The 25,897-nt window shown below is 40.7% G+C and overlaps 2 protein-coding genes and 1 non-coding gene across 3 annotated transcripts; all 3 read right to left on the reverse strand.

Annotated features, from left to right (window-relative positions):
• Nucleotides 1-11,769: 11,769 nt before the first annotated feature.
• Nucleotides 11,770-17,867, reverse strand: rps20 (ribosomal protein S20). The gene is made up of 4 exons (XM_028803540.2): nt 17,728-17,867; nt 16,257-16,356; nt 15,934-16,007; nt 11,770-11,994 (listed from the first exon to the last, which is right to left on the reverse strand). The coding sequence occupies exons 1-4, from the start codon at nt 17,728-17,730 to the stop codon at nt 11,812-11,814; spliced, it is 360 nt and encodes a 119-aa protein (XP_028659373.1). The 5' UTR covers nt 17,731-17,867; the 3' UTR covers nt 11,770-11,811.
• On the reverse strand, nt 16,094-16,163 carry LOC114654014 (small nucleolar RNA U54). Its single transcript, XR_003716661.1, has one exon. It is a non-coding gene; the product is annotated as a small nucleolar RNA U54 (small nucleolar RNA).
• A 6,135-nt stretch (nt 17,868-24,002) lies between the features above and the next one.
• Nucleotides 24,003-25,401, reverse strand: mos (v-mos Moloney murine sarcoma viral oncogene homolog). The gene has a single exon (XM_028803541.2). The coding sequence runs from the start codon at nt 25,113-25,115 to the stop codon at nt 24,120-24,122; it is 996 nt and encodes a 331-aa protein (XP_028659374.1). The 5' UTR covers nt 25,116-25,401; the 3' UTR covers nt 24,003-24,119.
• Nucleotides 25,402-25,897: the final 496 nt, after the last annotated feature.

The raw sequence follows: 25,897 nt of genomic DNA on the forward strand, positions 1-25,897 counted from the left end.
ACGCTTTAACATATTCGAGGCTGATTTATCTCAGAGCCATCTAGGATTACGGTTGGTCTACTTGCTTGCTAGCATCCTGGGTTTGAGTTCGTTGTCGCTAGGCTGGGGCGCATACGAACCCAAAAAACAATTGCAATTGTTTAGAGTCACAACTGTATTATGAAGGACTATCTCGGACCAAATTAAATAAATATCCAAAAAAGCAAAAGTACTGTAAAATGTGTCAATAAATAAATAATAACACAGAATGTGAGAGTACATAATTAAATGAGTCACAAAATATACGTTTGCTGCTTAAGTCTTTATTTATTCAATCAACTGATTCTTCTTTTATTTCTGTGAATCCCACACGCAACATGATACAAGCCCTGAAATGAAAACTGCCACTTGCGCTCGTCAGGAGTCGGGCTGTAGCATGCTCAATGAGTGACTGTACTAAGAGTGCAAGATTTTTTTTTCATTTACACATTGTATCTCTACAATACATATAATAAAATACACACAATACAAATTATACAGAGAATAACAATGCCAGGAGAATGACATACATAAATAAACCGTACATACAGTACTGTATATTTATTAAATACATTTATATTTGGATAACAATTTAAATGCTTTAATTTACTTATTATTTTTAATATTTTTGATTAAGTATATAAAAGAATTAAGGTCATTAATTATAGGTTGGAACTCTCTTACTAACTCATTTTGTGGATAAAGTATTTTGTAAGTAATATGAAGTGACTTATTACATAGTTACATTCTTTGTTACATTTTGTATAACAGGTTATCACTGTTCTTTATATTTATTGTACTATTTATTTTTTGTCCAAAATCATTCATTAAAGCAAGCTAAAATTTCTTTGAATGTACAGTTTCAGAAAGCATGTTCAATACATTCAGCTGTATACATTTAATAAATGTGGAACAAATTTAAACTATTGCATGGATAATATTAATAATATTATTTGAAATTTCTTTCACCTTATTTGTTAATATATACAGTGCATCCTGAAAGTATTCATAGTGCATCACTTTTTCCACATTTTGTTATGTTACAGCCTTATTCCAAAATGGATTAAATTCATTTTTTCCCTCAGAATTCTACACACAACACCTCATAATGACAACGTGAAAAAAGTTTACTTCAGGTTTTTGCAAATTTATTAAAAATAAAAAAACTGAGAAATCCCATGTACATAAGTATTCACAGCCTTTGCTCAATACTTTGTCGATGCACCTTTGGCAGCAATTACAGCCTCAAGTCTTTTTGAATATGATGCCACAAGCCTGGCACACCTATCCTTGGTCAGTTTCACCCATTGCTCTTTGCAGCACCTCTCAAGCTCCATCAGGTTGGGTGGGTAGCGTCGGTGCACAGCCATTTTAAGATCTCTCCAGAGATGTTGAATCGGATTCAAGTCTGGGCTCTGGCTGGGCCACTCAGGGACATTCACAGAGTTGTCCTGAAGCCACTCCTTTGATATCTTGGCTGTGTGCTTAGGGTCGTTGTCCTGCTGAAAGATGAACCATCGCCCCAGTCTGAGATCAAGAGCGCTCGGGAGCAGGTTTTTATCCAGGATGTCTCTGTACATTGCTGCAGTCATCTTTCCCTTTATCCTGACTAGTCTCCCAGTTCCTGCGCTGAAAAACATCCCCACAGCATGATGCTGCCACCACCATGCTTCACTGTAGGGATGGTATTGGCCTGGTGATGAGCGGTGCCTGGTTTCCTCCAAACATGACACCTGGCATTCACACCAAAGAGATCAATCTTTGTCTCATCAGACCAGAGAATTTTCTTTTTCACGGTCTGAGAGTCCTTCAGGTGCCTTTTGGCAAACTCCAGGCGGGCTGCCATGTGCCTTTTACTAAAGAGTGGCTTCCGTCTGGCCACTCTACCATACAGGCCTGATTGGTGGATTGCTGCAGAGATGGTTGTCCTTCTGGAAGGTTCTCCTCTCTCCACAGAGGACCTCTGGAGCTCTGACAGAGTGACCATCGGGTTCTTGGTCACCTCCCTGACTAAGGTCCTTCTCCCCCGATCGCTCACTTTAGATGGCCGGCCAGCTCTAGGAAGAGTCCTGGTGGTTTTGAACTTCTTCCACTTACGGATGATGGAGGTCACTGTGCTCATTGGGACATTCAAAGCAGCAGAAATTTTTCTATAACCTTCCCCAGATTTGTGCCTCGAGACAATCCTGTCTCGGAGGTCTACAGACAATTCCTTTGACTTCATGCTTGGTTTGTGCTCTGACATGAACTGTCAACTGTGGGACCTTATATAGACAGGTGTGTGCCTTTCCAAATCATGTCCAATCAACTGAATTTACCACAGGTGGACTCCAATGAAGCTGCAGAAACATCTCAAGGATGATCAGGGGAAACAGGATGCACCTGAGCTCAATTTTAAGCTTCATGGCAAAGGCTGTGAAAACTTATGTACATGTGCTTTCTCAATTTTTTTTATTTTTAATAAATTTGCAAAAACCTCAAGTAAACTTTTTTCACGTTGTTATTATGAGGTGTTGTGTGTAGAATTCTGAGGGAAAAAATGAATTTAATCCATTTTGGAATAAGGTATACTGTTTAATGAAACGGTAAATTTCTTTTGAAGCAATAATTCTGAATATGTAAAAAAAAAAGAGACCTCTTTCATTTATGAGATGAGTTAGTAATATAATGATACTTCTATATCTATTTTCAATAAATAAACTTTTCCTTCTGTGGGTTATGTTTTTATTATTCAAAAACTGACATCGGTTTGGAGAGAAGTTGTGTTTGTATGTAAGGGACCATGAACGCAACACTTGGAAATGGAATTTTGCTAACTTAATTGGAATTTCCCGTACTGCATAGGGACATTTTAATGTAAAGTTAAAACCACCAACTTTTTAAAACATAAAATTTGGTATTATGTTCCAGATGCTATGAGGTTCTCTTAAATATCCATCCATCCATCCATCCATTATCCAACCCGCTATATCCTAACTACAGGGTCACGGGGGTCTGCTGGAGCCAATCCCAGCCAACACATGGCGCAAGGCAGGAAACAACCCGCAGGCAGGGCGCCAGCCCACCACAGGTTTTCTTAAATATCTTCTGATGTAATTTATTTTCAAAATGTGATCATTTGTTATAAAATATAGTGCGTTTGTAGCGCCATGCGAGGGGAGAAAACACGCCAGACAACGTTTTCTCAATGCACGCAAAAACTACTGACTTATTATTCAACTTGCTTGAACTACTTACGTAACTGTTGCCTGTCCACTCATCACCCCGCCTCCTCCCACACTGCGGCGTTTGCTTCATTTCGACGTCGTGTCTCTTCATCTGTGTCATTAGCATCATAGACATAGAATTACCAGACGCCTCATGACCAGCAGTATCGTGCGTCAACGCCGCCATATTGCGAGTGGCACTGCTGTGGAGTGTGAAGTAATGGATAAAGATGCTTCACACATATGCTGCTTGGGATTGTACAAACCGCAGTACGCTCCAAACCAGATCACAGGGATTACATTTCATAGGTATATATATATATATATATATATATATATATATATATATATATATATATATATATTTATATATATATCCATCCATCCATTTTCCGACCCGCTGAATCCGAACACAGGGTCACGGGGGTCTGCTGGAGCCAATCCCAGCCAACACAGGGCACAAGGCAGTAACCAATCCCGGGCAGGGTGCCAACCCACCGCAGATATATATATATATATATATATATATATATATATATATATATATATATATATATATATACATACACTAGGGCAGGGGTAGGCAACGTCGGTCCTGGAGTGCCACAGTATGTGCAGGTTTTTGTTCCAACCCAGTTCCTTAACGAGAACTCAATTATTGCTGATGAAGCACATATTGCTTAAGTGACATTTTAATGCTTCATTTTAGTGGTCTCGCTTGTTAAGGTTCTCCAACCTTAATTGCTTATTTCAATCTTAAACTGCTGCATTCAGTGTTTTAATTGCTCCTTATTAGCAATAAGATGTAAAACAGGGGTAGGCAATGTCGGTCCTGGTGAGCCGTAGTGGCTACAGGTTTTCATTCAACCCAATTGCTTAATTAGAAACCAATCATTGCCAATCTCAGACCTTATTTAATTTTATGGCTTGTTAGTCTGTGCAATGTAAGGCTTTTATATCGTAGATTTTTTTCCTTTCCAAGGATATCATCCAAATGATTTGAAGCCTAAAACAGATCATTTTCAGTCTGTCACATTTTTCTATTAAGTGTTTTATTAAATCAAACCGTGCATGATGAACACACACAGATGTAATTGGAAAAAAGCTAGCTGGAGAACTGCTGGCTGCTTTGTCTTTTACATCTTATTGCTAATAAGGAGCAATTAAAACACTGAATGAAGCAGTTTAAGATTGAAATAAGCAATTAAGGTTGGAGAACCTTAACAAGCGAGACCACTAAAATGAAGCATTAAAATGTCACTTAAGCAATATGTGCTTCATCAGCAATAATTGAGTTCTCGTTAAGGAACTGGGTTGGAACAAAAACCTGCACATACTGTGGCACTCCAGGACCGACGTTGCCTACCCCTGCACTAGGGGGCTTTGACCACCCTAACCCACTCTCACTCTCACCTCGGAGTACTGCACCCTCCACACATCCTTCTGCTGATACCAGCATAGGAGAGACATCCCCACCCATAATTACAACAGCGCAAGTGAGCAGAGAGCTGAGGAGACTTTGTGCCAGCAAAGCAGCTGGTCCAGATGGAGTATCGCCACGACGGCTGAAGGTCTGTGCATCGGAGCTGGGGGGTCCTCTACAGCGCATCTTCAACCTGAGCCTGGAACAGGGGAGAGTCCCGAGGCTTTGGAAAACATCTTGTATCACCCCAGTCCCAAAGGTATCACGTCCTAGTGAGCTGAATGACTTTCGGCCTGTTGCTCTGACATCACATGTGATGAAGACCATGGGGAGGCTGCTGCTTCACCACCTTAGGCCACAGGTTCAACACGCCCTTGACCCTCTGCAGTTTGCATATCAGGAGAAGGTGGGAGTGGAGGATGCCATCATCTATATGCTACACCGATCCTTCTCTCACTTGGACAGAGGCAGTGGTGCTGTAAGAATTATGTTTCTAGACTTCTCTAGCGCCTTCAACACAATCCAACCTCTGCTCCTTAAGGACAAGCTGACAGAGATAGGATTAGACTCATACCTAGTGGCATGGATCGTGGACTATCTTAAAGACAGACCTCAGTATGTGCGTCTTGGGAACTGCACGTCTGACATTGTGGTCAGCAACACAGGAGCGCCACAAGGGACTGTACTTTCTCCGGTCCTGTTCAGCCTATATACATCGGACTTCCAATACAACTCGGAGTCCTGCCATGTGCAAAAGTTCGCTGATGACACTGCTATCGTGGGCTGCATCAGGAATGGGCTGGAGGATGAGTACAGGGACCTAATCAATGACTTTGTTAAATGGTGCGACTCAAACCACCTACAACTGAACACCAGCAAAACCAAGGAGCTGGTGGTGGATTTTAGGAGGCCCAGACCCCTCATGGACCCCGTGATCATCAAAGGTGACTGTGTGCAGATGGTGCAGACCTATAAATATCTGGGAGTACAGCTGGATGATAAATTAGACTGGACTGCCAATACTGATGCGCTGTGCAAGAAAGGACAGAGCCGACTATACTTCCTTAGAAGGCTGCCGTCCTTCAACATCTGCAATAAGATGCTGCAGATGTTCTATCAGACGGTTGTGGCGAGCGCCCTCTTCTACGCAGTGGTGTGCTGGGGAGGCAGCATTAAGAGGAAAGACGCCTCACGCCTGGACAAACTGGTGAGGAGGGCAGGCTCTATTGTTGGCATGGAGCTGGACAGTTTAACATCTGTGGCAGAGCGAAGGGCGCTCAGCAGGCTCCTATCAATTATGGAGAATCCACTGCATCCACTAAATAGTATCATCTCCAGACAGAGGAGCAGCCTGTTGCGACAGACTGCTGTCACTGTCCTGCTCCACTGACAGATTGAGGAGATCGTTCCTCCCCCAAACTATGCGACTCTTCAATTCCACCCGGGGGGGTAAACGTTAACATTTAACATATACAAAGTTATTGTCTTTTTTTCACCTGCATTATCATTCTTTAATTTAATATTATTTATTATATCAGTATGCTGCTGCTGGAAAATGTGAATTTCCCATTGGGATTAATAAAGTATCTATCTATCTATCTATCTATCTATCTACTCGCTTCGCTCGCCCACCCCCCAACCCCTCTCTCCGGGGGCACGCTTCACACTTGCCACTTTGCATCTCTGCCGCTCGCGTTGTGAAGATGGGGGCTGAACGCACGCTAAGGAGATGCGGAGGAATCAGCTAATGGCTTGCAGCTGCTGCTACCGAGCTGCATGTTCTGCATGTCGCGCTGAGCGATGATCATTTAAAAGCCTGTACAGCAGCTCTTCTTTTGTCTTACTTCCTTGTCTCCCGGAACATTAAAGTGTCTCCGAGAAATTGTTTGTAAGTAGGGCGTGACGTGCAAGTAGTCTCGCAGGACATCAAAGTGTCTCCCCGAGATGATCTCCTCTCGACCCAATTTTTTTTAATGTAATAGATAGTCCCTCGTACGTTAAGATTGCCCAGGATATGACCTTCAGGGGGTCCACAGTGTGTCATATAACTAAGCTTGTCCTTTTAATTAGCTTGATAATACAGGAAAATCACACAGGAAAACCTGGATATGCAGTCTGCAAGAAACCAAAGCCTTGGGAGATTTGTTTCCAGCAGGACAAAGACCTCAAGCATAAAGCCAAAGACAAAGAAATGACTTAAAAACCACCATGTTAATGTCCTGGAGTGGCAGACTCAGAGTCCATATTTATTTTGTGTCTAAGAATTAATCCTAGGAATTGCACTGAAAGTCTTTATGAACAATAGTTTATTTTTATATAGCCCAAAATCATACAAGTGTCGCAATATGCTTTAACAGGCCCTGCCTTTTGACAGCACTCCAGCCTTGAGTCTCTAAGAAGACAATAGATAGATAGATACTTTATTAATCCCAAGGGGAAATTCACAAAATTTCAATAAAAAAACTTACAAAAAATCCCTTGTAGGGTAAAAAAAAAATGAAAGAAACCTTGTTCAAAAACAGACCCCTTTCCAGGTTGGTTGGGCGAGCAGTAGGTGTCAAAAAAAAGAAGGTAATTTCAATACACAGAACAGAACACAAATAATCCTCAATACAGTATAATAGTGCAGTAGAAATATTACAAGTACAGAGCAGAATTCAACAGAACCATCCTACATCTATTCCCAAGTAGGAGGGAGAGTTCACACTTGAGAATGATTGATGCCACGACTGGACAAGCACTAAGATGTACAGACAGACACACACACCCCCCAAATGAGAGGGAAGTCCAATGACAGGTATGTTTAAAGAGGAATGCCCCAGGGATTGTTCCTGCCTTGCACCCTGTGCTTACTAAGACAACCTTCCCTGTGACACTGCTCAGTATAAAGCAGAAAATGGATGGATAGATTTGTGATCCACAGCAGTACTTTCGTATGAATGACCTTCCCGCCGTTTTGGCCATGGAAAATGCCTCATCATGTAAGTTACTGAAACAAGCCACAGCTATTGTTGCACTGTTTCTGAAGTTTCTTTTCTAGTGTGTGGATCATCTTGCACTGTGTGATGCTGTGCCCCTTTCCGTTTCCCACACCCTTCCCTTTTTCAAGGCTCTGTTTATGCCCTGGGAGTTTCTGCCTGCCTTCTTGAATCTTCCAAGGCTTGTAACGTGTAAAGAGAAATGTTCCAGGGGTTCGTGGAATGCACAGCTCACCATACCAGCATGACATTTTTGCTGGCAATCACCCATCCAGGCCTGCTCATCTTATATAACATGCTGGCAACTAAAGTAGTTTGCACCCATGATCATCAGTACATTCTTTACTTATCAATTTGCATGAATGAATGAAGCTTGCCTTAAAATTACCTTACGTGAATTTGGGGGTGGGGGGTGTTTAAAGATATGAATCTGCACATTAACACGTTGCAAAGGTGTTCAGAAAAGCATGAAATAATCAGTGGAATCATAATCAAGTCACTGCCATTGCAAAGCACAGGGATGTCCCCACTTAGATGGAGCGATTATGCAACACACTGTTAATACAAATATCACAAGCTCATTGTCGTCCAGTATTTCCAAAAATCCTACCTTTCCCAGTATGTGCATACCGATCTTTGCCTAGATGCCATCTTCTGGAAGCTCCTAGCGAGTTCATAAATTTCCCAAATTAGGAAAATATGGTTTTACTCCAATGTGCAAGATGGGGCTATTTTTGAGCTCTTAAACACTTCACGCAGGCACAGACCTCAATCCAACTGATAACTCATGGATAGAATTGGGGATGGGGTTATTTTATATATATACTAGCAAAATACCCGCGCTTCGCAGCGGAGAAGTAGTGTGTTAAATACACATCCACATATCAACATATATATATATACACATATATACACACACACACGGTTTATGGGTGATGATTGTTTTATTCTTTTTATGTTTATTTTATTTTATTGTAGAATCAACTCGTATCTGCGCACACCAGGGCGGCCGTGGGCAGATGCGTATGGTGTATTCACTCCATGTTATCGTGCATTGCGCTGTCAGTGGTATTTTGATAAAAGAATTTGAACAACATATAAGAAGCGTAGAAATTATTAAACAGTAAAACATTAAAATTTAAGAAGTAAAGTTACATTAAGTACTACTGCAGTGCCTTCGGGTATACCTCATTTTTTGTTTGCCCATTACATGCTTAAATGTATAAATTTTTTGGTGCACCTACCCGAGAACACGCGACATATAACAGAGCGTGGGAGAAGCATGGATTTTAAACACGCGTTGAGTTCATCTGCTGGTCTCCCTCCTGGAATAACTGGTAATGTTTGACTAAAATCTACAGTGAGTAAAACGACATTACCTATTTTTTTTTTTTTACGATCTCTGAGATCTTGCTTTTTTCGGTTCAAGGCTTCATAAGCTCTTTTATGTTGTATGGTGTACTTATCCCAAACCATCATCTTTGAATGTTGCAAGACTTTCGCCTTGTATGTAGATCGGGGTAATTACATTCATTGCATTCCTAGTCTGAATCACAATGTGATTGTATGGGTGGTTACCTAGCACTGTAGGGTTGCCACCCGTCCTTTAAAATACGGAATCGTGCCGCGTTTGAGAATGAAATTGCGCGTCCCGTTTTGAATCAATACTGGACGGGATTTATCCCGTATTTTTTTTATCATTTTTTTTTTTAAAGCAGCGTCTCATGCAAATCATCCCACACACATTTTATGAAGATGCCTCCTTTCCTAGTTTTGATTGGGTAATACTTGATGTCATCGTTAGTTTGATTGGTGTTTTTAACTGTCCAGTGAGGAGGGCGTGTCTTTTAAGTACAGTCTGCAAAGTGTTGGCACTGAGATGTGGCGTCAGAGCCATAGTTGAAGCCCGTAACGTTGCGGTCAGCAAGTCGGCTAACATCCGCCATGTGCCGTCTTTCAGTTGCGAGAAGCAGATCATAGAATGGTTGAAACTGTTGCCCCTAACGTTGCGCCACGGCGTGTGGTTCGTTTATACCTCGTGTCTTCTCATTAAACTTTTATCTCGCGAATATGTTATTGCAATCCGCAGCGGGAGCGTTTCTATAAACTTAATTTAAACTTACGTTTTACACCGTGCTTTGTTTCCCTTATGAACATGCTTGTATGCTTAACTCGCTCCGTTCTCAATTGTTTAATAAATTTTTTGCTCTTCGCTGTTTGCGGCTGTTCCTCCATTTCCCCCTACTTCGTTGTTTTATCTCGCGAATATGTTATTGCAATCCGTAACGGGAGCGTTTCAATAAACTGACTGAAAATAGTTTTGCATTTACCTTTTTAGTAAAAGGCGAGCTTTTAAGCCCGAGAAATCACCGCGTAAATGCACACGTTTAATTGGACGTGTTAATATGTATGGTTACACAGTATTAAAAGACAGTGAACGTCAGTTACCTTTGTTCCCGCGTTTGATAAAAGGTGAGCTTTTAAGCCTGAGAAATCACCCCGTAAATGCACACGTTTAATTGCACGTGTTAATATGTATGCTTACACAGTATTAAAAGACAGTCAAAAATTAACGTCATTTACCTTCGTTCCCGCGTGACTCGTGCTGTAAATCTCTTCCTTGTTTTTAGTTCACGTGATTACGTAGGAGGCGTGATGACGCGATACGTGACTCCGCCTCCATTACAGTGTATGGACAAAAAATATGTTCCAGTTATGACCATTACGCTTTGAATTTCGAAATGAAACCTGCCTAAGTTTTGTAAGTAAGCTGTAAGGAATGAGCCTGCCAAATTTCAGCCTTCCACCTACACGGGAAGTTGGAGAATTAGTGACGAGTCAGTCAGTGAGTGAGTGAGTGAGTCAGTGAGGACTTTGCCTTTTATTATAGATAAAAAAAATTTAAAATGTTATCGCACAAATAAAACTTAATCCTTCGCAAACCCAACAAACCACTTTAGACTAGGCCAAGCCAGTTAGTCTAAAGAATATGAATTGGTTTGGCCTAGGGAAAAAAGTGCGCAAGACAAATCAAGTTTGCACTAGGAGCTACACCGAGTTCAGGAAAATCTAGTTTGGACTAAGTTCACCCTATGTATAAATTTCTCACTACCCGAGAACTTTACAGAGTGGAGCACCACTTCAACCATTACCAACGAGCAACATCCACCTGGATGATGCAAAGGCAGCCCTTTTTGAACCAGCAAGCTCCCCACACAACAGCAATTAGGTGGCTATGGTTGTGCAAGGAAGGGAGGGAAAGAGATGGCCATTTACAGACACTGGACGATTAGGAGGGCAATTTAGCCTAGGCATCATGATACACCCGTCAAAAGCCTCGACAGTTACTTTACTGCAATAACTTTTTTTGTACGTTTTCCACAAAATATTACTACTATTGCTGGCGGCAAATCCCAACATACTACTGATTAAGGCTCCGCTCTGTATCCCAATTACAGGTAAAGTTTCAAAACAATCAAGTGTGGTCAAGATCATGTTAGTCTGTTTTGGTCGCGCAAGGTTATCTACAAAGTCTTTTCAAAACTACCACCAGAAAATTCCCACACTTGCCACAAGAGAAGGCCGAACTCTATGATATGGATGTTTGAGCTGGAACACCCGATAGTGGTGCTCTGCTCACATCTCATGGATATCTGAACCCATACATGTGTCTAGGGGCTGCCTTTCCCTCCCTGCTCTCCTGAACTTAAACTTTACAGACTACTCTTGGAGACACCCGATTACAACACTGGCAGATATGACCCACTGCTTACCAAAGCCCAGCAACTTCCTCAATCAGTTCTATGGAAAGAAAAGTTCTAATCTGGAGAGGAGGCATCAAGTAATGTTAGTTCTTTTAGCAGAAGTATGAAAAAGTGTTTCAGAAACTGGCATTCACTCACTACATATTGTATAATACAAGCCTTTTGTAAATACCAATAGAAGTCATCTTGCCAATTAAAAACCACAGCAGAGCATATCACGTTAGTATTTTGCAGGAACTCAGCAGTGTAGAGATGGTAACTGGAACCTTTTATGCATTTCCTTTTGTAGATATCAAAGTACACAAAGCTCAATTACATAACCTACAGTTGGAATATTAAACTAAGACTAGATTTAATTAAAAAAAAAAAAAAAATCCCAGTGCTATTTTCGTAAACAAATTTTATTTCAGCTGGCAGACAACTCAAGCATCTGCAATGGTGACCTCAACTTCCACCCCAGGTTCAATACTAATGGAAGTGATCTGCTTGACAATCTCAGATGGGCTATGCAGATCAATGAGACGCTTGTGGATCCTCATTTGGAAACGATCCCAGGTTTTGGATCCCTCACCACAAGGAGTCTTCCTGGTTGTAATACGCAGGGTCTGTGGGAAGAGGGAAAAAAAAAAAAAAAAAAAAAAAAAAACACCACACACCATCAGTTCACAGTTTACAGGTTCTTACAAAGACTTTCATAGCCAAAGTAAATATACAAATTGTCCAATATGAACATGATCTGAACCCCCTGCTAGATCTTGCCTGAAGGGGCCAGAGTTGCCTCGAAAGCTTGCATATTGTAATCTTTTTAGTTAGCCAATAAAAAGGTGTAATTTGGCTTGACTTCATATTTCAATAAAAAGCTTAAATTTCTTCCTAGATACACACAAATTGTAAGATGGTTATACCACTGTATGGTATGTTAGGTAGAATGCCTAGAGGGGGCTGGGAGGTCTCGTGGCCTGGAACCCTTGCAGATTTTTTTCTCTCCAGGCATCTGAAGTCCCCCCCCCCCCCCCTCTTTCTCTCTGTCCTCCCTGGCCATCTGACCTTTTATTCTATGTTAAATCAGTGTTCCCAAATTTTAAAATTCTTATTTTGTCTTTTTTCTCTTTATCACGTAAAGCACGTTGAGCTACATGGTTTGTATGGAAATGTGCTATATAAATGTTGTTTTGGCTAATTTGACTGCCCTGGTACAAAGGTCAGACTAACATTCAAATATTTTTGAACAATGGTTAATGATTCTGGGTGTTACAAGTACATGCTTTTTTTTTTTTTTAAAATAAAAATTGCAGTATTCCTAGGAAAACTTCAAAACCACAGGCAGCTGCACCCTACAAAAAGAGAAACACCTGCACTGCCACCTCATTTTCAGTCTGGTACCAATGATTGGGTGGGCAAGCCTGAAACTACTCTACCTGTCACCACAGTTACTGAACTCTCCTACAGCAGTGGCTTATACCGTCAGAAAAAATGTGCTCTACTATGGGCTCCACTCCTAAACTTGCTTCCCATTCCTCACTGCAGACCTTGTAGCAGCAACACATACATCTGTATCAGAGAATTCCAGTTATGTGCTACAAACTGGACCCTTGCAACATTGTCAAAGGCACTTCATGCTTTGCCGAATTACTTGTTTAAGCTTGTGATGCACAAGTAATGTAGCAAAGCAGAGCGCCAGCTTGCGTGGCTAGTAAGGATTTAACCTCCTGATCATAACTACTTTTATTTGCTGCTGGTTTGACACATTGTTGCGGTCTTAAGTGACCCAAATTCCTCCTAATCGTTGTCGGGACAGCAAGCTATTAGAGACTTAATTGTTGGACACTAGGTTTTAGCAGACACAGACAAAGCTCTTTAAAGACAAAAGAATTTTAAAGCTAATATAAAATTTTTCCAATGCTTTAATGTGAAAAATCATAAATTGTTTAATGCTGACTGCCTACTCATAAAATAAACCCATAATTCTGGCCCCCCACCCCCAAATGGATCTTGGGATTAAAACTGAATTGGACCGAATCAGATACAAAAATAAATTTATATAGCGCTTTTCTCAGTACAAAAATGTGTTTTAGAGCACAGTAAAAGCATTCAGAAAAAAATGCTCCAAGTATGCTGGGGGAAACTACATTGTGAAGGGTCTCCTTGAAAGCTCAAGAATTAGCTAACCATTCAGTATTATGAAAAAGCTGATCATTGCACAGCACATCTGGAGTAACTATGCTAAAACTGGCAAGGATAAAAGCTATTAACACTTCTTTTACAACCAAGTGATAGCTTCTGCCGTGGTGGGGTTTGGGGGTGGATTCAGATAGCCCTACATTAGACCATGTTTATAAACAGGCTTTTCCCCGCAAACATTAAAAATGTTCTCTAAAATACACCCCCCTTCCCCAACTAAACAATATGTACTTAATTCTGATTTTCAAATATTCAAAAGGTTCAAGACTGAATGGTAGCCAAAACTTCAGTTCTGAAATGTTTTAAAAATGTATATACTTTACAATCTACTAGGCTGTGAGGCACAAGTTACTTGTGTAAGCATTAATTCTCTGGTTTACTGTCAGTCACATCTCAAAGAAATATGGGAGATTAACTTACATATATTAAAACGGTCATCATGAAATGTATGCTTTAGTGACAAAACTGCAGCACAGCAAGGATTCCTCTGGGACACATATTCCATGAGACAAGTGTCTCACTTAAACGGACTGTATGGTTTGTTTCGTCGGCTGGGGGGTGGGTGGGCTGGGTGTTACACATTAGGGAAAATAAGGGCTAAAAACTGGAAGGATTGAAACCAAACTTTGCATCATTTACAGGCTTCCTAATTTAAAAAAAGCTTTGGTTTTCATCAGGCACACCTATGTAAAAACCACATTTTTTCCTTTTTAGGATCTAGATTCTTAAAATAGTATTTATAAATTTCAAATCGCGTAAAGTACACTTTATAGGCAATTATGAAGGGCATCAGACATAGGATTTCCACACAGCACATACCAATTGCTTTTATTTACAATGTAGGTAAAAATTAAAATATCTTGCAGTGAATGCAACAAGTCTGAAAGTATCACTACAGTTGGAGTTCTTGCCAATTATAAACAGCTACCCTTTAGCACTGTGCAACACACCTAGAACTGCATGTTTAATTTCACTGCAACTTCCTGGGCAACTTAATAGAAACTAACTGTGGATACAGAGAAGTTTCCGCAGCAACAAGAGCAAACACTGATCCACCATATATACACCACTCTGATTGCATACACAACACCAGAAACATGATCTAAAAAGGCTTAAAAAGCAACAACTGCTACTTACCACCCCAGAGCACAGAAACCTGGGCAGACAAGATGCGTGGAGGCCCTTTGTACAGTCAAAAGGGTATAAGAAAATCAAGCTTGTTCTACCATTCACATTACTCACACACACAGCCCAAGGTGGTGTTTGAAAACTACCAAGGTAATAGAATCTCTACATTACAAGTATTCCGAACAAAGCATGACAATAGTGGTAAACGTTTCACACTTTACATCAAATTCAGGGAGAGAATAGAGTTCCACATGTTTACATCAGAGCAGTCAAGACAAATCCAAAATACTGAACACACATTTCTCCCTATATAGCATGCAGTTCACTGACTATGACGCTTCAACTCTGTGCGGACAGGAAGATGGGAATCTACTATACTCCTGTAATATCCAGATACTTGGCAAGATCTTAATGAAATCCCTGCATTTCACCGCCGACTCCAGACTGTCATCAACATATAAATTTAGTCATTCTAGCAGACAATGAAATACAGCTGCAGGAGGAGCACACACTATCCCATCAAAATCCACTGAAGTTCATCCAGAATATGCCCCTCATTCTGCATTTGCTTTTAGTATCTGGTGTGCACCAACGAGAAAAGGGTTGGGGAGTCTTTCCCCGGATAGGAGAAAGTCTTCAGCAATGTGGACAACTATACCAAAGATCTTCAGAGTACCACAGGGCATGTATTCTCTCAAAAAAAAAAAAAAAAAGCAAATCAGAGACCCATCAGGTAAATCTCCACATCTTTTAAAATATAAAATGAGTGATAGACTCCAAGAATTTGGATCTCCAGATCACATACACACAAACAATGCACATTATTGAAGAAACACTACAAATGACCATGTGCCTGCATAAATTACACACAGGTCATAACTTCCATTGAAATTAGATTTGTAGATAATTCATTGGATTTATATAGCACATTCCTTACAACTCAAAGTGATCTCCATGCAGTGAGGACCTGGGAAGCAAAAGCACAATCTCATTACTGCAAAACTGCAGCACTAATGCACCACCTGTGTAGATCTCACCCTATCACAATAGATAAAAAGTAAACCCCTCTGATCAACTGGTACAAGACACAGACTGTAAATGAAACCTAAAATCTAGTCCTTTTGTTTAGACATTACTACATTTCTAACATGGCTTGGCCAAAAAGTGCACTTTTCAAGATAATCAGTAATTGACTTAAAAGTTCATATTTAAAAGTGTGAACTGGTTTACTATACCTTGGTTGGCATTCGAACAGGTCCTTTAACCTTCAGATTCTTCTCTTTAGCACCACGAATCAAATCGGCACACACTAAGATGGTTTAAAATTAACAAAGAAAAAAGAAAAGGTCACTCAGTGACACTAAAATCAGTGTCTAGAACATTGTAACCCAGGGCATGAAGCTCAGAATAGCGTATAGAACAATCACCCTTTTGTCATTAAATGGAAACATTGTCTTCATTGCCAGCCCAGGAGGACTATAAACACTTTACATAATTAGGTTTAACATACATCAGATATGCAGTTTTGCATTTCCTTCAACCCAAGTACTACTCTCACCTTTTTCCAGTGACTTCACATTTCTGCTGGTAAGGGTGATTCTGATGCGGTGGATGGCAACTTCTGCCTCAACTGGTGCTTTGCCAGTGTCCTTAAATGCCTAGTTTAAAAAAAAAAAAAAAAAAAAGATTTTCAGACAAGAAAACCTTTGTTTTGGAAAGAAATCTCGTTAAAAATCCAATACTTGATATGACAGGCTTCAGTCTCCTGTACAGGATAAAGCAGGCTTAGAAAAATAGGTGGACGAATACGTACATGGAAAGCGATTTTTGGGAGGAGTGGAAGAAAAAGAAAACCGCGTGCTGAATTAAGAGCTAAAGGAAAGTTACTAATGCACTGCATGCAAAGGGTGTTCAGTTCTTTACAACACACACATGGCGAATTGCTTTGGAAGCAACACTTGTGTATAAAAAAAACGACATTAGGTGTTTATTCCAAGATATACCGAATTTAAAATGCCAATACTGTTTATTATTAATCAGAAGAGACGTACACAGTATCGTGTTTTGCTCGCCATTTCCAAGTGACCGCTTAAAAAAAAAAAAAAATCAGGATGATTACTAAAGATGCGCGCTCTTCTGGGTTCTTTGGCCGCCAAGACAGTATCGAGGGCAGGGGGGCGCAACCCATATCCCCTCCCCCCACTAATACTTTCCACCTCCTCATCAGTAAACACTGCGCGTTTTAATGATATAGTGGACATACGTTTTATCGCAAGAACTGTCAACTCCAGACGTCACAAGGTTGGCGGATATACGTACACGTTATAACGCGAAAATGGACTGAAAAATTGGGTCCTTCTCTAAAGAAGAAAGGGTTCGTTCCTTCGAGCCTTTACCTGGTTCCCACAAGTTATTCTGAATATATGTATTGAAGAATTAAAGTATCACACTATACTGCTACAAAACGTGAAGGGTAGAACCGAAAAAAGCGCTATCCGATGTATCATGTAGATAAACACTTGGTAAATTTAAACACTTGGTAAAACTTTTGAAAACGTTGTAAAGTCGAATCTACCGAACAAGAGCACACGAAATGAATCAAGTTGTTCCCACTGATATAAAGTTCGATCTGTCTTTGTACCCGAGGGAAAAATCTGACATTTATAGAAGCCCCTAAAAAGCTGACTAGATACATACACATACGACATACACCCACACAAAACGCACACAGCTAAAAAGAAAGTAGTGATTTTTTTTATCACCCACACGATTGTATATTATACACAAACGAAAAAAAAAAAAGAAAATTAACACAACAATGATACGTTACGGCATTCACCACTAACTGAATGCTAACAGCCTCTCCGCGAGTTTTAATTTAATCATTAAAATGACGAGGGTTTCCGGCCTACATTCTCTCTGCACAAGTATATATCATCCACACGTGCAACTAACCCAATATTAATAAATTAACGCACGAAATACAATATTCTTACTCGTACCTTTTCAAAACAAAGACATCAACTTACCATGATTAAATAGTCCTGACCGACGTATTCGTGAAATAAGAACGCGAACAGCGGTGAGTCAGGAAACAAGACGATACACGTCTATAAACTGACTGAAAGGACGGACATGCGGCCTTCACGGATTTTTATATCAAACATCCGGGGATTATGACGCACGCCTGCGCACACATACCTGTCAACTGCGCCACGGGGTCTCTTAGTAGCCAATCCTTGCGACTCTCAGGCATGGCGCCACTTATGGAGAAATAAAAGGAAATACAACGGTAAATAGCAGCATGGTAAGCGAAGTATTTAACATACATAGGATTGGGAAAAGCCGCGTAACAGTTGTCATGTTCACCACTCTTTGATACCGATAGGACTGCTTGATGATGGTGTAGATGGATACAGTACAGTGTTCATTTATGTAGACTTTTTCTGCTATAGCAAGGCATGCAACATAAAAGTTTACTGAAGGCGTTTTCGGCTCAGTTTTCCCCGAGAGTCATAGTGTTTGCAGCGCTTCATTAGAACCGGGATAGTTTATAATTAAAAGCACAGGTTAACCTTACTCTCTCTATTTAAATATTGGTATGTTAAGTTTATTGGGCTTTTCCACAAACTGTGAAAGTTAGTCATCTAGTCTCTTTACGTAATTTTGGTCTAGATTTATTTATGAAAACAATTTTAAGAGATGCAATTTGCAATTGTCAATCACACCAACGATAGCAAATCGTGTGCAAGATAAGAAAACAGTCTTCCAAACCCGCTTATCTAGAGCACGTCTTGGGGAAGCTGGAGCCTATCAAGGCAACCATAAAGCGCAAGGCAGGCGCAATCCTAGAACATCGCAGGGTGAATACACTTGCCCAAACACACTTGGACCTTCATGTGATTAGTCCACTAGTAAACATAACAGATATAATAAACTGACTGCAATATTTCCATGGCAACTCCTTGCGGTTTGGTCTTTAGTGAAGGAGTAATATTCTCCCGTATTTAAGTGGGTCTGGAGTAGACAGTTGCAATTACTTGTGAATGAGCAGCTCCCTCTAGAGGACAAACCAATATTCTACAAAATGTTTTTTGATGTACAACAGATGCAATCCACTTAAACAGCCTCAAAGATCACATTTTCACCTAGACCCTACTTATCAGTCTGGTGCAGAACGCCAGTTGTCAAATTCTGAAAGTGCTTACTGTATTTTACAAAAATGCTAAACATATACACAAAAAGAAAAACAATTTTTATCAATGTAAGGAAAAAAATGCAAAATAAGCATTTTTAAAAGAGTGCCAAAAATTGAAAAACCTCAAATGATTCATTAGCAGAAGAAAGGAAAACAAGCTACGATATTGGTTGTGGGGCTGGGTTAAACCATTCCTAGTCCATCTATAGTGTAAGCAAACTCCCAAGATTATAGTATTGCAAGGGTCTTACCTTGGGAGTTAAATCTCTGGTGACTCAGTTTCTCTCCCATCTCTTTTGGGGTCTCTTTCCGAACATCTTGTTAGGCAGCCAAAGCCTCACAGAGGGCAGAGGAGAGGTATAAAAACAGGTTAGTAATATTCATTAATTTTGCTTATCTGCTGTTTCAAAAGGCATCAGGGACAAAGTAAGAATCAACCCGTACAGTGCATCAGTCTATTTCAGTTACCACTCACAAAGAAAACATTTCCAGATCTATTAGATTGACAACATTTTTTAGATACGAGGAGAAAACCCACAAAAACACCAAGAGAATGTGCAAACTGCTTGCAGAACATTAGAATCTTTGTTGATAAGATGACAGCATGAAACAAAGTGTCTGCAGCTTTAAAATTCCAAGCCTGTGAATCCTCTACAGAATTTAATCAAATTTAAAATAAGATAGCTCTATGCATAAAATGGCACAAGGAGAGAAGTTTCATATTCAGCTGTGCAGAATTTAACTTCTAAATCTATTGCTTTACTGACCAGCAGGGAACTTTGGAAATTGACGCAATAACCAAAATAAATTTAATATTAGCCACCCACAATCTATTGAACTTCAACAGTGACCAAAGAGCAAACTACAGCAGGAAAGACAGAGTGAGAAACAAAAATAATCAGGGGACTTCAGTAACTTGCCTGCACAATCCAACAGAACTGAACAGGAAATTTCAATCTTCTGCAATTGATCATCCAGTAAAGTAAGCTCGTACTCATGTGTTTTCATCTAAAATAACAAAAAATGGGGGGGCGAGCGATCAACATCATCCGAGAACGTCTCTCTAATAACTAGTCCCTCCTAAAAGTTGCAAGCATCACAACAGGAGCATCTTACAAGCTTGTTAAAAGTAAGGCAGCTGCAGCCAAGAATTTAAGAAGTTAGCCCATTCAGATTTAGTTTCAAAGCTTAGAAATTTTTTGTCCAGTAAGGGCATAGAACCTGGTTCATTTTGTTTAGAAAAACTGCATTATGTGCGAGTGAATAGTGTAGTCCTTCCATGAGAACCCTAAATACAAAGAGGACTGTTCATTTATGTTGGGTAGAATACCCAGGGGGGGCTGGGCGTTCTCATGGTCTGGAACCCCTGCAGATTTCCCCCCCCCCCCAGCCGTCTGGAGTTTTTTTGTTTTTTCTGTCCTCCCTGGCCATTGGACCTTACTCTTATTCTATGTTAATTTGTGTTGTCTTATTTTAATTCTGTGTCTTTTTTTCTCTTTTCTTCATCATGTCAAGCACTTTGAGCTACATTATTTGTTTGAACATGTGCTATATAAATAAATGTTGTAGTAGTCTCGTATTACTATTTAAATAGATATCTGTCAATTAGAATATTCTATTTCCAAAGGGATTCTACAAAACTATAATACGACTAATTTGGAGGTGGGCATCTCACACACAAAAATGTTAAATGGATTAGTGAGGATGTTATAAAATGTGGTTTAGATTTGTCAGAATTTAATGAAACTGATGAACATGACAGTGAATTGTTACGAATGACAATCCTATATCTTTAAGGAGACAAAAGGAAGGTACAAACTGCACAGTTAATGGCATGGGATGGAAAACTAATTCAGCTACCTAGTAAGTTCTGTTGCTTCTCACCATTACACCACTGTGCTATAGAAAATTTAAATCAGTTAAAAATATTTTTGCAAACTGCACAGTTAATGGCATGGGATGGAAAACTAATTCAGCTACCTAGTAAGTTCTGTTGCTTCTCACCATTACACCACTGTGCTATAGAAAATTTAAATCAGTTAAAAATATTTTTTTTTGCAATTATATCCACCCACAATAAAATCTACACAGTCCAGTTCAATGCTGAGGGATTCAGCAGCCTTCACAGCAGCACTGGGCATAAGGCACGAATCCTGCAATTCTAATAATAATAGTTACAACAGCCACATCATTAATTTAAATAAAATCATGATAAATTTATGCAGCTTCAGCTTTGATTTAAAATGTGGAGGCCTACAGTGCATCCCATAGAGTCTCTAATCCTAGAGTCTGGAAACAAAGGCTACACCTCCTGCAGTAGTCTAATTGTGGAAATCCACCTTGTGAATACAGTGAATTTTAGGAGTATAGGCAAAGTTCACAATGAAAACAAACTGCTAACAACAAAATGAGATCAATTAGTGGAAAAATGACTCCCCGATTGTAAAGAAAGTTGGGATAAAAACTTGCAGCCATAAGGTCACCCATAACTAAATGTGGAACCACTTATGAACAAATGGTTTAAATCAGAGCTAGTGTGGGGTTGGGGGACCGACAGTGGCTGTGGAATTACAATTTAAGCAATTTTTACATATCCATTTTCATCCTGTTTAGAACTTTTGGCATCATTGGGAGGCGACACCTATTCTGGAAGCATGGGGCACAAGGAAGGGACCAGCTACGGATGGGGCACCAATCCACCACAGAGCACATAATTTGCCTAAAAGCAAGTGTCATGCACGGACACAAGGATAACCTGTATGCTCTGTGCAGAAACCGTGATGGGCTCAGGATTTGAACACAGGACATTGGATCACTAGTGTAACAGCTCTAACCACTGCACCACTATGTTGCCCTTCCATCCTTAATTGATCTGATAATTTAAGTATATCTAAAATACTATTCATTCTTTAATCTGCCAAATTCAAAATTTCTCCAAAAGGATTGACCATTTCCTGCAATACTTTTTCATTTGCCTGATTAACTTTCTTAAACACAACACACAAAAATCAATAGATTCCTTGAACCACATTCACAGTAGCGCTTAAAACTCACTATTAATGTGTGTGCTTGTAGAACTTGCTTTGTGTTTTTCCATACCTATTCAGTGCTATAAGTCTGTCCACCAAAGTTCTACACTCGAATAAATTGAGATTAATATTTGTTCGTTCTACTAATTACAAACACACTGAAGCATTGACAAATCTGGCTAAATGGTACTCGGAGGCCTTGAAACTGCCAGCATTTGTAAAGTGATGTTATACTATATTTAATGGCCTCATAAAATGTATCTGTACCAAAATTATCAGATGATGTTGTAGCTTCTGGAACCCCAATAATCTATTTTAAAACAATTCATTGAGATTGGAGTTTAGATTAATTATGATTAAAAAATTAAAAGTAAAATGTATGTATTTTTGTTGTGTCAGTTATACTTTCACATAAAGGGTGACTGAAGACGCTGCTTGAAGGGTCTTTAAAAAAAGTTTAGTGCTATAATATAAATCTGTGGCATAAATACATTAACATCTGCCACTTGGGCAGATTAAATGACTTGCCAAGAGTTAAACAAGGTGTCATTGGGGAAATGCACCAACCACCTTGTGGGTTAACAGCTACACTCCATTTACTTTTAATGACTCATTTTATTCATGCTTTTACTTATAAAAGCTAACTATTCCAGTAATTGTTTTTAAAATGGTTTAGGTGAAAGACTTCAAAAATTGTTTTAACAGAGCTTACTTACAAAAGCATGGGGATGATGAGATGCACGGATCCTTGAAGTCCAGGCTTGAGTCTCCAGCTTTAATACATCATCAGGGGGAGGGAATAAAAAAAAGCCACACCCTGAATAAGTGGCCTCTTCATCACAGGACTCTTCCCATCTACTCATACTGCGCCAGTTTAGAGCGGTCAAACAGCACAAACGTCTTCTGGGTGTGGCAATAAAATCCACACATGGAGAACATGCCAACACACAAAATGGTGAAGAGGTTGGTTATTCTAACCGAGCTTCCTGGAGTTATGATGAAGCAGGTCTAACCACTGTACCACTAGTTAGTTATACGCTGAAAGATTAGTTTGATGTTCATAGATCAAGTCAAGGTACAGGTATACAAAGAAGTTTTAAAAAAAAACAAAAAAAAACAGGTATAGGTTTAAACTCATTGTATACACAAACTTAAATGGGATTGGCTGCAATGAAAGGCCTGTGGGAATCTCTAAACCCTCAAAAATCACAAATGAAACAGAACCTGAAAGCTTTAAAAACATACCTGAGACATTAGGACAGCTTGGCAAAGAAGCCCAATGTAAATGGTCTTCTCTTTTGTAAATTTCTTCAGAAAAACTGCAAACCATTACACCAGGCTCTCCATCAACCCAGTCGAAGAATATAATTTTCTGCAAATGCAGGTCACTAAAGTAACTTAAAGCATGTATTTTATTTAAAAAGATAGGACATTTAATGCAAATCACATTTTCTGAGAAAACAGTTTGGCTAAACAGCTGGAATAAACACTACCTAGGTTCCTAACCTGAATACACAAAGCTCCTAAATTACGATCCATCCATCTTCTCCAACTTCTTGTCCATTACAGGGCCATAAGGAGATGAAGCCGATTCGAACAGCACTGTGCCTAAAGGCTGGAACCGGCAAGGGATGGGACGGAAGTCCTTCCCGGGCATATTCTGCATTTGCGGAACACACACACCAATAACGACTGCCACTCACGGGGTCCCCGAGGTTTTGTCCAGCTACCCCCCCCCCCCCCCCCCCTTCCTTTCCTTTTGAGGATGCATAACGACACAACCCTTCTCTAATTCGGTCATAGCACACACACTCGCCAATTAGCCCCGAAAAACACTTTTGAAATATAGTGGGCAAGCACAAAACAAGGGGAAAACACACTTAAAATAGCGAATATGCAAACTTCAAAGCATTTCAAAGAGAACTTAGGCAAGGCTACCTGCTGCGCTACCATGATACCAACACTGCAACAATATTCAGGTACACAGACCCGTGCAATTGCCGTAATCATTAGCAAGTAGCATTTAATCTACCTAACGTAACCCCGACCTCTGTCACGTATAAAAAGGATCGTGTGCAAATTTTTTTTTCTTTATTTAAACACTGGCAGAATTCGGAGGTAATATTTTATACACTTATAAAACCATAAAAAAATATAATCAGCCTTTGATACCCCGTTCCATTTTTTTTTTTTTTTATACAGAGTCCAACAGTTCCTCTACGGTGCCAAGTAGCTGCTTTGCGCTCGGTCTGCCCGTTGGCTCAGCCTCCCAACATTGACCGAGCAGAGCTCCACAGGAGCGCCCCACACCGGTGTCCCTGAAGACGGCCCCGGAGAGGTCTGGTCGTAGGTGATAGGCCACTACGGCGTACAGAACGTGCTGGCGATCCCCGGCATAAGGTGGCTCCCTAGTCAGCATCTGCCACAGTGTTATCCCGAACGAGTAGACGTCGGCTTTGGGAGTAACGGCCTCGCCCCTAAGCAGCTCTGGCGCCTTGTGAGTGTAGGTGCCTCCCAGGGGGCGCGCCTGAGCGATTCCCAAGGAAGACGAATCGAGCGGACTCTCCAGCTTCTGGGAGCAACCAAAGTCTCCGATCTTGCACACCCCGTGGTCAGTGAGAAGGATGTTGGCTGGCTTGACGTCCAGGTGAACGATGCGTTGAGAATGCAGAAAGTACAGTCCGCTGGCAACATCCTGGGAGTAGCCGAGGGAAGCACCCACACCCAGCGGCTCTGCGTGGTTATAAATGATGCGATGCAGAGTGGCAGTGCCCGCGAATTCCATGATGATAGTGCCCACGTAACCATCGTTGTCTGGATCGCTGGGAACGCAGGCCGAGGCTGCCAAAACCTTAACAATGTTTTCGTGGCTCAGGTGCGCGGCGTTCAGCTCCGCCCAAAAGCTGTGCCGGGACGCCAGTTTGCTTTTCCTGCACTTCACTTTCTTCACGGCCACTGGACGCTCGTAATACGACCCCTTAAACACGGACCCGAAGCCGCCCGATCCCAGCAGCTGGGACAACTTCAGCTGACTCCAGTTTATCGTGCACCAAGGGAAACGCCGACAGAGGTGCGCGGAATCTGCCCCCACCTGCCTGAAATGCGGTGTCGGGCTGCTGTATGGACCCGGCTGCACTTGGAAGCGAAGTTCGGTGGGACGCAGGCGGCTCACTGGATTAGGTGACGGCATAATCAGTTCGGAACTCGGCTGTACGGTGCATAGAGAAAAGGGAAGGCTACTGAGGGGAAGGGAGGCAAGCCCGATCAGCGCTGCGCCTGAGCCCACTCATTTAATTGCGGCGGACCTCTTTAATAATTACTGCTAATTACGGCGAGGGCAGCGTTAAAAGTCCGCATCGTGAGAATGATCGTGCCTGAAAACATGAAGTAAATATGCGGATAGAAATAAAAAAATAATTTAGGGAAATAAACACGGTGGATTCTGGGAGAGTAATCTTACCAATAATGTAGACTGAGTGTATTTGCATTCGTGACACTGGGCTATCTCTTTACGGGTAATTAACACCATTCTTATTAATTTGAACCACATGATCGAGTCGTATTTGGAAGGCGTTGAAGCGCCCATCCGTTTAGTTACTGAGCGCGCTTAATAATATTTTACTAGTCGAGTTGGGCAAGAAACAACGTTGGAAGGGACGTTACTCAGTCACACACGCATGATTCAGGACATACCAGACAAGTTGAGTGCTGCCAATTAACCCATCATGCGCCTATTGGGAAATATTTCTCCAGAAATATTCTTTGAAATGAAATTCGTAATGTAGACTGCGGGGATTGGGTGTGCACTGATTAGAGAATAGAGAATGTTAAAATTAGGGGCAGATCTACAGGTAAATTTAAGGTACCCTTACTTAATGGCGTTGGACCAGCCTTCTGGAAGTGGCCGTGGACTTTGATCGGGACTGACATCCAAATTTATACACGATCATCTGGATCAATAATATATCCATA

The sequence above is a fragment of the Erpetoichthys calabaricus genome, chromosome 6, assembly GCF_900747795.2.
Source record: "Erpetoichthys calabaricus chromosome 6, fErpCal1.3, whole genome shotgun sequence".
Classification (NCBI taxonomy): domain Eukaryota; kingdom Metazoa; phylum Chordata; class Cladistia; order Polypteriformes; family Polypteridae; genus Erpetoichthys; species Erpetoichthys calabaricus.

Coding starts and splice junctions, on each gene's coding strand:
- mos (XM_028803541.2), bottom strand. CDS start 25,115: ATGCCGTCACCTAATCCAGTGAGCCGCCTGCGTCCCACCGAACTTCGC.
- rps20 (XM_028803540.2), bottom strand. Junction 16,008..16,256: donor TGTGAAGTCACTGGAAAAAG/GTGAGAGTAGTA, acceptor AAACCATCTTAG/TGTGTGCCGATTTGATTCGT. Junction 11,995..15,933: donor CTGTTCGAATGCCAACCAAG/GTATAGTAAACC, acceptor CTCTTCCCACAG/ACCCTGCGTATTACAACCAG.